Source organism: Thermoascus crustaceus (assembly GCF_041956765.1).
Source record: "Thermoascus crustaceus strain CBS 181.67 unplaced genomic scaffold VTN00scaffold_6, whole genome shotgun sequence".
Classification (NCBI taxonomy): Eukaryota; Fungi; Ascomycota; class Eurotiomycetes; order Eurotiales; family Thermoascaceae; genus Thermoascus; species Thermoascus crustaceus.
Genome location: NW_027192532.1, coordinates 1,579,066 through 1,592,267, shown reverse-complemented (window position 1 = coordinate 1,592,267; position 13,202 = coordinate 1,579,066). Strand labels below are relative to the sequence as shown.

The following is a 13,202-nucleotide window of genomic DNA, read 5'->3' as shown; positions in this document are numbered from 1 at the left end:
CTGCTAATCGTCTGTATTGATCATCTCTCTCCATAGAGTACACCATGCACGGTAATACTTCAATTCCACCTTCCCCGCCCCCGCAGTTCTTTCCCGTGTCAAGCATGAGGGACAGAAGAAAAACACAGGCATTAATGTGCCCTCTGACATTTTATACACATACAGCACATGCCCTGTATAGTGCCTCCAGTACTGATACTCTACAATTCATCATGTTTTCTTGCCTTCTGCGCCTCTCCCTGCTCCTCTTTTCCACCATCATCCCCTTCTTTATCTCTATCCCCATCCCCATCATCATCCAAGCCAAACACCTGAACCCCCGGCTCCGCTTGTCCCCTTAACACATCCACAAGCAACCTCTCCACCCCCTCCGCCCGAATCCCCTCCTTCTTTCTTTGGTCATACACAAACACCTCATCCTTCACGACATCGTGCACTATCACGGCAGGGAAAGATAACCCTAACCCCGCCTGCTGCCCCGACCCCACCTGTTCCTCCCCCTGCTGGAGATCCTGAACCAGACCCGCCGCAACATACCCGTACTCACCCGCATCGATACTCACAAACGTAACCCTGTCCCGGAACCGCTTCGCCAGCGGCACAAGCTCTCGTCTTAGACGCACCCGTGACCGTGGATTCGGATAGAAAATATACACCAGTAGCGATCTCCCCTTACCCCTACCCTTCTGTAACAGGTTGTAATAATAATCATTCATATTCCTCCGACCCATCTCCCCAATAACCGGCCTCGACATGGCAGTCACAAACCCCTCCAGTTGCTCTCGCGTAAAAGGACCAGCGAGGGCCTCGTTATCGTTCTCGAGGAGGTCGTAGCACGCGATGGATGGGACGGGGAGGTTATCGAGCGCTGCGAGGGACGGGTCGAATGTTAGGCCGAAGATGAAGGATCCGTGGTGGGTGTGTGCGGTTGCGGTGAAGATTTCTGCGAGGGTTGAAGATGATGATGATGATGATGATGATGATGATGATGATGAGGGAGGGTCAAGGTACGCGATGAAGACTTTCGAGTCGATCCGTTTGAATGTTTGGATGCTGGATCTGCTGTCGAGGAGGGTTATGGGGGGCAGGGAGGATTTGAGGACGTAGGATGTTATTCTGTCGTTGTGGTAATCACGTTATTTAATATTTCTCCATTGCATAAATGCAAATAGACTTTATGGGATGTAGAGGGAAGTATCCGTACGCCTCAGCCGTCCTCGGCCCCCGATACCGGGTATAGTTCTCCGGACCCCTGAAGAGCCTGATCGCCGGGTACGCGTTGACGTCGTGTCTCGCGCAGAGCGCAGTCTCAACGGAGCAATTGACGTTGAGAAAAGGTACGTTGAGGCGCGCCGCTGCTCGTTCGTATTCGGGGATGAAGGCGGTGCTGGGTTCGCTGCGGTTTTGGTCATTGAGTTAGCATGATGTTTATATTCCGCAAGGGGGGTGTCTAAAATGGAGAGGATATTTATTTACTACTCATAGTAGGTACCTACCTTGCTGGCTATATAGATATGTAAGTATCCAAGCGGGCGGATGGGCGGGGAAATTATGCCAGGTTAGGAACGGCTCCATCAGGTGGGATCAGGAAGAAAGAGGTACATACAGACGTGACTGTCGATATATACTCAACCGGTTAGTTTGCCTGTCCGCTTAGTACAGCCTGATTTATCTTAAGGTGTTGTCATGCTGCAAGGGAATATATAGCGTGTAGTACGATTCGAAAGATTTACGAACAAGCAGCCAAAACCATCGTGTTCTCCCCCGTCACAGAATTAAATTCCTCTTCAGAGACGTGCAGGACGTTTTCAGCGGTTGCCAACGCGGTCAAATAAATAAATAACAACAATATTATTGACGACTTTCGCGATGCTGGTCCTGCCATCGTGGATGGTGCAACGGTTGTTCAGGCCCGTTTGAGAATAAAATAAAAGTACCTAGCTAGCTAGCAGGTATGTATGTAGGTATAGGTACAGGTACTAGGTAGGAAGTAGGGCCTCGTATTAAAGTGAAGAATCACAAGTGTGATAAGCAATTGAATGTGTGACCCCGGAAACAATAAATAGCACCTTTGGTGGAATCTAGGTATCTACGCTGATGCGTACTAGGTACCAGGTGGGTACCAGTTTTAGTGACGTCTCGAGATGCTCAGTTCAAACAGTCCAGGCCATTGACTCGGAAGAAGTTGGTACTTTCTTTCATAGCGAAATTATACTAGACAACCGATTCTGGCATAATCTGCTGCATCCCGCGTATCTGGTATGCAGATAATATAAAGCGCTTTCAGTGGTTTGAGGGGCTCCAGAATCCACAAAAGAAAATGAACGTCAATTAAGGAAAATAACACAGGGAAGAAATAAAAGTAAGCATAGTAATAATTTCACGGGAGCTATACTGCGTAGTTTTTAGATGATACATTCAGGAGTAGCTATCTGAGTGTTTCCAACACAAAGCTCACACATGCGTTGTTTCATCGGCACTACAGCTTGTATCATCGGCCCCTGTACCCTGCTTGCTGTCGGTTATGACCCAGAAATATAGTCAGACTTTATTAAAAGAAAATTATCACTTGCAGATCCGCCATTCTCATTCTCGAACAAAGTAAATCTTCATATTTGATGACAATTGACCCGACAGAATTTCGTCCTGTATGTAGATAAGTGATCTCGACATTGATACCACTTATATATATCTAATATCCAGGAACGGGGTTTACTATAGAGGAACATCATGCAAAGAGCATTTCTCTATTTCGCTACAATTGCGTCCATTCTATCCGGCAGCTTCGCAAGCCCCTCCGAACAGATAGCCCTAGGGGAAGATTACAGACCATTACCAGACTACTCATGCCCTGACCATCATTATACAGTGCATCTGTTTTCTAACGATCCCCTGGTGATATATATACCAGAATTCATCACCAGGGAAGAGGCCTCACATCTTGAGGCAGTCAGGTAAGTTCCGAAGCTACTACAAGACATAATATTTAGATGTCACGGCGATCCAATTCCTCAAGGTCGTTCCCCCCACCATTATTGATGTATATATATCAACACTAATCCATCAACACAACCCAACAGCAAAAACAAATTCACCAAATCCGAAGTCATCAACGAATCCGGCACCAGAGCCAACACTACGACCCGCCACTCCCGATCCACCGTCCCCCCGCGCGACGCCGTAATCCGATGCATCGAGGACCGCGCCCTCTCCTTCCAAGGCCTCGTCGACACCAAAGCCCATCGTTCGCGCCTCGAACCCCTCCAACTCGTCGCCTACGACGACGTTGGCGAGAACTACCAGTTCCACACGGACTGGTTCGGCCTGCCCTCGCAGACGACGGACGAGTACGGCGGTGACCGCCTGTCCTCGTTCTTTGTGTACGTCACCGTCACGGAGGACCTTACGGGTGGGGGCACGAATTTCCCGCTGCTGGATGCGCCGGCGGATACGGATCCGGATGGGAGGTGGTGTCGGTATGTCAATTGCGATGAGCCCTGGGATAATGGGGTCACGTTCAGACCGGTCGCGCGGAATGCGGTGTTCTGGCGGAATCTGAGGGGCGACGATGATGGTGGGAGTGGGGATCGGAGGACGCTTCACGCGGGGTTGCCCGTCACGAGTGGGAGCAAGATGGGGATGAATATCTGGACGAGGGAGAGGGCGGTGAGTTCTGTTTATAGAGGGGAGGACTAACAGTGGAGTTTCTTGTCCAGCATTTTTCGGAAACTATAATAGAAATGACGACGATCTCTTGATTGATACTCGCTCTCTTCCTTTCACCTCGGTCCAATGATCATTATTTCGTGTAGTATTCGTTTTCGAACATCGCATGAGTGGACTTTGCTTGGACATACATGGATATAGTACATAATTCAACTCCGGAGAACCAATAACGGCAGGTTCAGACTCTTGCTGACTCCCGAAAGTCTGTCCCTCTGTAGGTGAATTTTCTGAAAGTTCAAATGCGTCGATAATCCGTCGACAGCTTCAGTTCAGTAGAGAGCTCCACCAACATATACACCCCGGGTCATGACAATGGATATAATACAGCCAAGAAAAATGACCTAAGTCTTTTCTCGTCGCAAAAAGATTGTCATCGATCACTCGGGTCGATAATTATTCATGCATAACTCATTTTCCGCCCTGCAATTCCTTCCTCATCTCCTCCGCTTGTATTCTTGCCTCCTCGCTGGCGCGCGCGGTCCGCGCCTCCATCTCTGCGCGCTTCTTGTCCTGGTATTCTTGCGCCGCTATCCAGACTGTAAAGATATACTATCAGTTGATGCTCATTCATAGAACCCACGGAATATATGTTTTTAGATTGTTCGCTGCAGAGGCCAACCGGGAGATAAATGGATGGTGGGACCGGGTTCAAACGTACTCGACTTGTCAGACTTAGACCATTCTTTCAGCTTGCTGACATAGTCGTCAAACTCCTGTTCACGGCGTGCGCGCTGCTCGAGGCTGCGCTTCTGAAGCTCAGGGTTGTATCTCTGCGAGTAGATAGGTGCAGGGTTAGCTCAACGATCAGTACTACGGCGTCCGGAGTCCAGAGAGGCTATGATGTCGGAGAGACAGGGATTAGGAGACCGGATCGATCAGAGGTATTGGATCTGCATAGCCATTACTGCGATGTGGAGGGGCACAACGTACTTGGAACAGTTCTTCATCTGTCGGCCGGATATACTCAACAAACGCAGGTCCTCCGACACAGAGAACCAAACCACTGTAATCATGCACACCGTTAGATCACATAGCCCAATAAAGCAGCTTCTGCATGATCGGGAGAAGAAGGGCCTTACACCACCGCCATCTTCGTCCAGGTCCACGCTCGCGACATCTTGGTCAAAGCTCGCTCAAAACTCCGCGGGAGGCGCACGACAAATGGACTCTCAACCAAGATTCAACTGAAACCCTAGCAATAATATGGTGTAGAATACCGGCCGCACACTGTGTGCTTCTGGATATTGCGATCGTCGTTGACAGGAAAGAAGGCCAATGGAATAGAGATCGAATCGTCGTAGTCCCCTCGAACCGCCGCGGTTAGTATCGAGAACCCGCGGATTCGCTGTCGGAGAATATGCAGGTGTGGCGCAAGTGGTGGCGCAGCATCCGATGCTCCGCCGGGCGGTGCTGCTCCGGGGGGATTCTCCACCGTCGATGCGACCTAGTATGACAGTGTGCAAGAAAAGAGACAATTATCCGTCATGTTTCTTTTTTATGACATCATGGACTTTTCGATTTTTCAAAAATATCCTGTCTCACCGGATCTGTGCTGTAAACTTCTGGATATTTGCAGATCTTATCAGTGTCTTAGATTGGACGCTAGAGCATTCAAGACATGTAGACGATCGGACTCCTAACCGGAGGCCAAGTCTTCAATGTCCACTTTGCCTTTTCTATCGAGTAACGCAAAAGCAAAGACATGCTGATGATCAGGGCTCTAATAGGGTCTCTGATCTGTTTTTCGCTGATTTGGATGAGTTTATGTGCACATCGGGCATGTAGAAGTTGATCAGCTGCTTAAAGATGATCGTTACAGGGATTGAAAGCATTGGACACCAAATATTCTTAGCTTCACGTGAACATCATGTTTCATGTCCGGGTCTGCAGCAGCGCGAAACGGTCCTCGGAGGGCATTGGCTGTGACATCCGTTGTTGGATGTGACACGACCAAATTTGCGGTATTCCCACTGCGACCCAACGACAGCTGCCCCTTCTGGTCGTCAAGGGCCGTCATGGAACTTCAATCTCGTCCTGCTGACGTCAAACTCGCCAATCATGCGACCACATGCATCTCAATGAGGCATTCGTACGGCGTATACCCCGTACATAGCTCTGTAGCACGGCGGATGGACGCATGGAATAATTTACTCCCTACGCAGGGCAGTACTCCGACTGCATACGGAGTAGACGGCGACGCCCAAGTTAGACGAGATGCCAATCTCCCGACATGTGGGGAGCGAAGGCAGTGCGCAGGGAATAGTAGCCAATATATATCATCCCAAACCCCTGACGAGCAAGGATCTTATTGGTCTCAGCTTGCATGCCGTGCGTTCGGCTCGCGCGTCGCAATTGATCGCGTCCCCAATTGCGCCGTTGGAGACAGGCAGAGACGAAATGGTCCCTAATCAGAAAACCCATGGAGCTAGTCGCGGTTCCTGGCGGGGCCGGCGCCATTTTAGTTCGCCATGCGCCGTGACGGTCTTGCGGTTTGAAGGGCTGAAGCTCGGTCAGCAGGCTTGTCTGCTGTGCAGCGTTTAACGATCAATGCTCAGGAGAGGCAGCTAGTTGTTATCCAGGACAGCGGGGAACGCGCAGGACACAGAGCCCTACGCTGCAAGCGTGGCTTGTCAGGGCGGACAGGAACCGAATCGGCCCCAATCTGCGAGAACAAGTCAGCGGTGCATCGGGATTCTCTCAGCTTTCCTTTGTCAATCGTTATCTATCCGTGGGCAGTGATCCCGGCCTCTATGGCATTGACGCTGATTGCCAGAAGGGGAATCGCACGTTTGTTGCGGTCTTTCGTGCCGGAGGATGCTAAATTAATGCGGTAGATTGCTGCGCTCTCCACTTGACCCTGGGTCCGGCAGGCGGTCGTTGCTCCCCTCCGATTCTTTAAAACCGACACCTCCAGATCGCTCCAAGGCGTCCGCAGGTCCTCCCACCACTCACTGGCTTCTCTCGTTACCTTTTTGCAGTCCCTTCTGGGAGGAATATTTATAGGAGGGTACGTCAGTTTTCGCGCCCCTGACTGTTGCGCAATGCCATAGCGATCCAGCCTGTCGCTGTCTTCGCATTTCATGCCATGCGCCCTTTGTGTCACAGTCCCTGTTGATAATTGTCTGCTCTCTATGCAGGTGCTGGCCTTGTTCTCGGTCATTTCAAGGACCTGACTCTCCGACCAGTTGCCACCCTTTTGGCGACCAGTGTACTTGAGGTGTCGGTTTCAGCTTAAGATCGCGCGTTGGTGAGACCTATGCACAATCAGTATGGACGACCCATTGCGACAGTAACTGATTGTTTACCTTTTTGAATAGCGCATAGTCAAGTCGCCGGTCGCGAATTTCTGCGCAGCATCAGTGAAGGAATTCCGCGGTAGAACAGTACAAGAGAAGCGAGGCTACCCCCTTCAGTCACAAGGGTAGACAGAAGGATAACTCTCACGCCATACATCGCAACTATGGCATACCCTCAGCGACCAATGCAGCAGCCTCCTCAGAGGCAGTATGACAATCGACGTCCTCCCCAGGCTGCGGGCTGGCAGGGTCAGGCGCAGGCGCAGGCGCAAGACGGCTACTACGACCAAGGATACGGATATGATAACTACAATGGCTATTATGACGATAGAGGAGCCTATGACGATGCTGGATATGGCCAGTATAATGACTATACGAGCCCTCGAACACATGGTCCACCTCGGCCGCAGCCGCGACCGGAGCGGGGGGGTTATGGTCCTCCCCAGGAATACCAACGATACAACCAGGGTTATCCGTACGATGATCAGCAGAGTCAGCATGGATACAGTGACCGCGGCTATTCAGATGCTGGTGGATATCCTCCGAGAAGTCGAGGAAATGGGCAGATGAGAAGGCCGCCCCCACCTCAGCAACGGCCAAGACCCTGTGAGTTAGGAAATTACAGATCCAACGTAGATTGATGGCTAAATGATTCCCAAGCTCAGGAACAGCCTATGTCGCCGGTGAAGGGCGCCTGGGACGGCCCATTTCCAGCATTCCCCCTCAAGGAAAGGCGTCGAGGCCCGCCAGAGACTGGTATTGAAAAGCGCATGGCGGGCCTTGACATTAACGAAAGATCATCGCCTGTACGGGGACCAGAATCGCGACCAAGTACGTCCCACTCGAGTGGTTCTGAGAGGTCGAGGCGACGTGGTGACCCGTCCTATCCGAATGACTATCCCGGACGAAGTGCAGGAGATGGTTACGATACTAGAGTGAAGAGGTCTATGAGTGGAGGACAGCGTGGAGGACCGCCGGCAGCATATGGGGCACCATACGGAGGTCAAGCTGGCCGGCCATATATTGATAGCAACATTCCACCAGAAATGCCTCAGCAGAAAAGAAGCGCAACCATGCCGGTTCCTCCAACAAATATGCCACCACCACGAAAACCGCAGTATCCTGGGCAAACGACTTACCAGGAACCCCCTCTTTCACCAACATCTGGTTACGCACCAGGTCCTCCCAGGCCTTCTACGACTTCTGGCTCGCGCCCAAATCAGATGCCTGGTAACGCCCAGCCCGATTCTCAGGGTTATCCTTATCAGCCCTCGTCACAGAACACTTCAACTGCTCAGGAGAAAGATGCCTCGGATGACTTCTTGGATCATTATCTCGATTCCCATCAAAACAATGAGCCTGACATGCCCAATTTCGATGCCATGCCAAATAACGATTCTAACCAACGTAGCGATCACTTGATACCAGGGGTGGAGGAACCAAAAGCCCCAGGGCCTCCCGATCCTCCTGCTTCTGGTTCAAGAGGCCAATATGCCGCTTACAAGCCGGAATTCTCTGCTCAAGCTCACCGCGCTCGGTCGCAGCCAAACCTCCGGACAGGTGATTCTCCCAGTGACCTTGCGAACGCAGGATTCCAGTTTGACCTACCTAATGAGACGCCCCCTGTACCTCCAATGTCGCGTCAGAACAGTACGGGAGGAGGACCGGGTCGCCAGTCGAATGAATACGGTGACCCGATGAACAGACCGTATCCACCACGTCAAGCTAGCCGAGGAGCTCCGGTACAAGGCTATCCTGATCCTCATGGGGGGTATGGGCCAAAGCCACCTCCACAGAGATATGGGACACCCATGCAGGATAATGGGCCTCCACGACCTTATCGTTCAAACCAGCCAGGGCCTCCTCCGAATGACCCAAGGACGATGGGTGGTATGGAGCCTCAGGATCCTCAGAATTTTGATTCTCTACCTTCCCACCCAGCTCCCTTCCGACCCGGGCTTGACCAAGCTAAGCCAGCACCTGTGCGGCAATATGACAACGCTCAGCTACAGGGAGCCCAACAAGGCGGTCCTATGGACCGCCCACCCTCTGGCCTTGTGACCCATGAGGAGCTGCAGCGGCTACAGAAAATGGTCCGCGACAAGCCAACAGACCATGCGACTCATCTGATTCTTGCAAAGAAAATGGTTGAAGCAGCAACAGTTCTGGTTGATCAGGACGGCAGAGCTGATGCCAAGACGAGAAACAAGAACCGTGAGAAATACATCATGGATGCCTATAAGATTGTGAAAAAGCTAGTGCACGCCGGCTATCCTGATGCCATGTTTTACCTTGCAGACTGCTACGGCCAGGGACTTCTTGGCCTGGAAGTTGACACCAAGGAAGCCTTCCAGCTGTATCAGTCAGCTGGTAAACAAGGCCACGCGGAGTCAGCCTATCGTGTTGCCGTCTGCTGTGAACTAGGTCATGAGGAAGGTGGTGGTACCAAACGCGATCCCTTCAAGGCAGTTCAGTGGTATAAGCGAGCTGCAGCTCTGGGAGACACACCGGCGATGTACAAAATGGGGATGATCTTACTCAAAGGATTGCTCGGACAGCAGAAGAATCCCCGAGAGGGTATTTCGTGGCTAAAGCGTGCTGCTGAACGTGCAGACGAAGAAAACCCACATGCCTTGCATGAGCTGGGGCTTCTCTATGAAAGTGCCAACAACAATGATATTATTATTCGCGATGAAGAATATGCCAAGCAGCTCTTCCACCAGGCTGCGGAACTGGGATATAAGTTTTCTCAGTTCCGACTTGGCGCCGCATACGAATACGGTCTCATGAACTGTCCTGTCGATGCGCGGCAGAGTATCATCTGGTACACCCGCGCAGCTGCACAGGGGGAGCATCAGAGCGAACTCGCACTTAGTGGATGGTATCTGACCGGTGCGGAGGGTATCCTGCAGCAGAGTGACACCGAAGCATACTTGTGGGCGAGAAAAGCAGCATCGGCTGGTCTTGCGAAGGCAGAATACGCTATGGGGTACTTTACTGAAGTTGGTATCGGTGTGCCCTCGAATCTGGACGATGCGAAGAGATGGTATTGGCGGGCAGCTTGTAAGTTCCTGTTCCCAAGCAGCATAGTGAAGCATGTTTGGCCTCCTAGCTAACATATTTACCAGCCCAAAACTTTGCAAAAGCGCGCGAGCGCCTCGAAGAGCTCAAGAAGGGCGGCGGCAAGATGCAGAAGACCCGCGTCTCGCGCTCCGCGGTGAGCAAGCAGAACGAAGGCGATTGTATCGTCATGTAAAAAAGTATTTCCATTCTCTGGTTTTCGAGCGAGTTACTTGGGACTTTCGTTTCTTCTGGGGACATTCCATTAATCGTCGATCCTATTTTATTCTACATTACATATTCCAGATAATCGGTGCATAGCTTGCGGACGTGGGGACGTAGCTTTGGTTTAACTGCACTGCTACCCTTTTCCCATCTGGCCTTCGTCCTTCTTTTCCTGGGACACATTCTTAATGAGCGAGTAAAAATAGAAACGGAGCAGCAAGAGCGGCTGAAGTGGAACGAGACACGAGTCCCTTTCGTACGATTGCTCCATGAAGAGCACCGCAAGCTAGCTGGGCTGGCAGAGAAGGAAGGATATACCCCCGGGATTGATGGTTCTTGAATTGTGGATCTTTTTTTTCTTGCTTCCGGCTTCTCCGGTTGCTTCCTTGGTTCAGCACGATACCCGTTACATTGTCATTAGAGCAAAGACAAATTGAAAATCGAAAGTGGAATGTCTTTTTTTTTTACAGGGATCGGTTAAAATACTTCAAAGAAGAAAATAATAAAGATGCCAGGGAACGTCTGCAGGGGTTGTATCAGTTTAGATGTCTTAGTATTAAATCCTTGGTCAGTTTTCAGCTCCATGCTTTGCCATCCTTGGCACCTTTCTTTTTACAAGGCCTGGTTCAATTTAGATATCAGTGAAGCATTGCTTGGATGTGGAATGCATGCAATTAATGCATTCATATCACGTCATATATGCAGGTGCTTCGCTCTCTGATTTCGAGATTATCAGATCAAGAGTGTGTATCCATGTACTTACTGTAGTACGAGATGCACGGGCCGAAGAGCGGAGCGATTCCGCCATCCGTCCCTTACTCAGGCCTTTGAAATCCACCCCTGCTTACACATCAGAAGCGGCAAGCGATATGTTAGTAATCCACCAATACCTGCTCTTATAATGATTTCGGATACTAGACTGGCTTCTTCGGTTCTTCTAGTCTTTGAATAGGTATGCTAGTCTAGTGCTTACCTATTCATTCTAGACAAAGAGGTCTGTTAGTTTTGCCTTGTGAGATCTACTACTACCTAAATTCTCCGCTTATCCCGACATCCATCCATCCATATACCTAACCGACCTACCTACCTACCAAACTCTCTCTGGACTTCTTATTATAGATTTGAATGCATGATCTGACAGGTCTCATCGACAAAAAGGATATATATATATATAACCGCTTTACTTACATGCCCTTCCTCCTTGTTCCACCCAGCTCAGCTTATCAAATCCGCCCACAGCTTGCTAGCTCGGTACCCTATATTATAGCTACCTCCTTAAGGCGAGCATATGCCTAAACCAACCAACCAGGCACAAGGACAAGGACAAGGACAAACATCAGAACGGTCATCTAGCAACAGATCGATAGTCTCTTCTCCGTCTTCGTCTTCTTTCTCACCAATCACGATTCTCATCTCGATCTTCACTCTGATCTCCGCGATCCTGATCGCGTACTTTTTTATCTACTCTTCTTCTTCTTCCGCAGGAGATACCGACACCGATACCGCCAACGTGAGGGGTATTGCGGGGTTCAGATTTCCTTTCTCACGACTTTCTAGCGCTAGGAGTACGCGACAGGTCCCGGTGAGACCGCTCTCGAGTTCAGCAGTGGTACCGCAGGTGAAGAAATCGAGTGTCTCCAAGAGTCTTGGTGTTGAGGACTTGGAGGGGTTCACGATGAGGACGCCGGTGTATTTTCTTAGTCATGGAGGTGTGGGTATTTCCCTTCCATTCTAATACTTCGTCTTTGCCTGCTTGCATTTGCGTTTCCGTTGCATTCAATACTTTTTATAATTCCTAGCTGGTCGTCTACTAACAGATATGTGAAAACAAACAGCCGAACATTATGTACGAACACGAGCACCCCGCATACCGCAAACTGCAGGAGATCGGCCGCGAGATCACGACCAAGGTGAAGCCTCGCGCGGTTGTCGTGTTCTCCGCCCACTGGCAAGCTGGCCGGGATTACGTCCAGGTGAATACGGCGGAGCTGACGGATCTGATTTACGAGTATGATCAAATCGATTGTTCCTTGTTCATCTTTGTACATGTATTGACAGGTTTGTCTAGTTTCTATGGCTTCCCTAGCCACTATTACAAGGAGACGTATCCCAATATTGGCAGCAAGGAGATTGCGCAGAAGGTGCTCAATGCTCTGAAAGATGCGGGGATTAAGGCGGAGGGAGTTAAGAGAGGTCTTGACCATGGTGTCTGGGCTAGTTTCAAGTGCGGTATGCGTCTTGTACAAGCCAATGGCTGTGTTATGACAGTCACGAACTGACATGCCACTTCAGCTTTCGATCCCGACTCGAACCCCCTCAATGTCCCGGTCGTGCAGGCGTCCCTCTTCAAGTCTGAAGATCCGATCCAGCACTACCGACTTGGCCAGGCAGTGTCCAAGCTGCGCGAGGAGAACATCCAGATCATCGTCTCCGGCATGGCGGTGCACAACTTGCGCGACATGCAGTTCACATTTGGCGACCCCAGACCGCTGCCGTACACGGTCAGCTTCGACGAGGCGCTCAAGGATGCGGTCACGACTACTCCCGATAAGAGGGAGAAGGCGCTCGCGGATCTGCTGAAGAGGCCGGACGCGCGCATGGCGCACCCGTTTTTCGACCACCTCCTCCCGATCCACATTGGAGCGGGCGCTGCTGGGGACGATGTCGGGAAGAGGCTGTGGACCCTGAAGGAGGGGAGCATGAGCTGGGCACAATTCAGGTTCGGTGAACCGGCTGTCAATGGGTCGTTGTAAGCTAGTAATGAGGATGAAGATGGAATAGAACTTTTAGTGTTGGTGTTATTTGTAGGAGCAGTTGCATTTCATGAGGTATACGTAGGTACAGAACGTGCGCGCGGGGTAGTGCAAGGCGTAAACAGAGATAGAACGCTAGCAG

General features: G+C 50.8%; 5 protein-coding genes across 5 annotated transcripts; 3 read left to right on the top strand and 2 right to left on the bottom strand.

Moving 5' to 3' along the window:
* Positions 1-200: 200 nt before the first annotated feature.
* On the bottom strand, positions 201-1,885 carry VTN00DRAFT_8868 (uncharacterized protein; the record flags this gene model as incomplete). Its single annotated transcript, XM_069435764.1, has 3 exons — positions 201-1,116; positions 1,205-1,396; positions 1,734-1,885. 3 exons carry the CDS (start codon positions 1,883-1,885, stop codon positions 201-203), a joined length of 1,260 nt encoding a protein of 419 aa, XP_069285678.1.
* A 1,105-nt stretch (positions 1,886-2,990) lies between these two features.
* VTN00DRAFT_8867 (uncharacterized protein) lies at positions 2,991-3,944 on the top strand (the record flags this gene model as incomplete). Its single annotated transcript, XM_069435763.1, has 3 exons — positions 2,991-3,016; positions 3,081-3,666; positions 3,930-3,944. The coding sequence occupies 3 exons, from the start codon at positions 2,991-2,993 to the stop codon at positions 3,942-3,944; spliced, it is 627 nt and encodes a 208-aa protein (XP_069285677.1).
* A 190-nt stretch (positions 3,945-4,134) lies between these two features.
* VTN00DRAFT_8866 (uncharacterized protein) lies at positions 4,135-4,843 on the bottom strand (the record flags this gene model as incomplete). Its single annotated transcript, XM_069435762.1, has 4 exons — positions 4,135-4,262; positions 4,385-4,496; positions 4,657-4,729; positions 4,806-4,843. 4 exons carry the CDS (start codon positions 4,841-4,843, stop codon positions 4,135-4,137), a joined length of 351 nt encoding a protein of 116 aa, XP_069285676.1.
* Positions 4,844-7,186: 2,343 nt separating this feature from the next.
* Positions 7,187-10,278, top strand: VTN00DRAFT_8865 (uncharacterized protein; the record flags this gene model as incomplete). The annotated part of the gene is made up of 3 exons (XM_069435761.1): positions 7,187-7,628; positions 7,683-10,085; positions 10,151-10,278. The coding sequence occupies 3 exons, from the start codon at positions 7,187-7,189 to the stop codon at positions 10,276-10,278; spliced, it is 2,973 nt and encodes a 990-aa protein (XP_069285675.1).
* A 1,704-nt stretch (positions 10,279-11,982) lies between these two features.
* On the top strand, positions 11,983-13,060 carry VTN00DRAFT_8864 (uncharacterized protein; the record flags this gene model as incomplete). Its single annotated transcript, XM_069435760.1, has 4 exons — positions 11,983-12,018; positions 12,143-12,315; positions 12,376-12,536; positions 12,600-13,060. The coding sequence occupies 4 exons, from the start codon at positions 11,983-11,985 to the stop codon at positions 13,058-13,060; spliced, it is 831 nt and encodes a 276-aa protein (XP_069285674.1).
* Between the last annotated feature and the right edge of the window lie 142 nt (positions 13,061-13,202).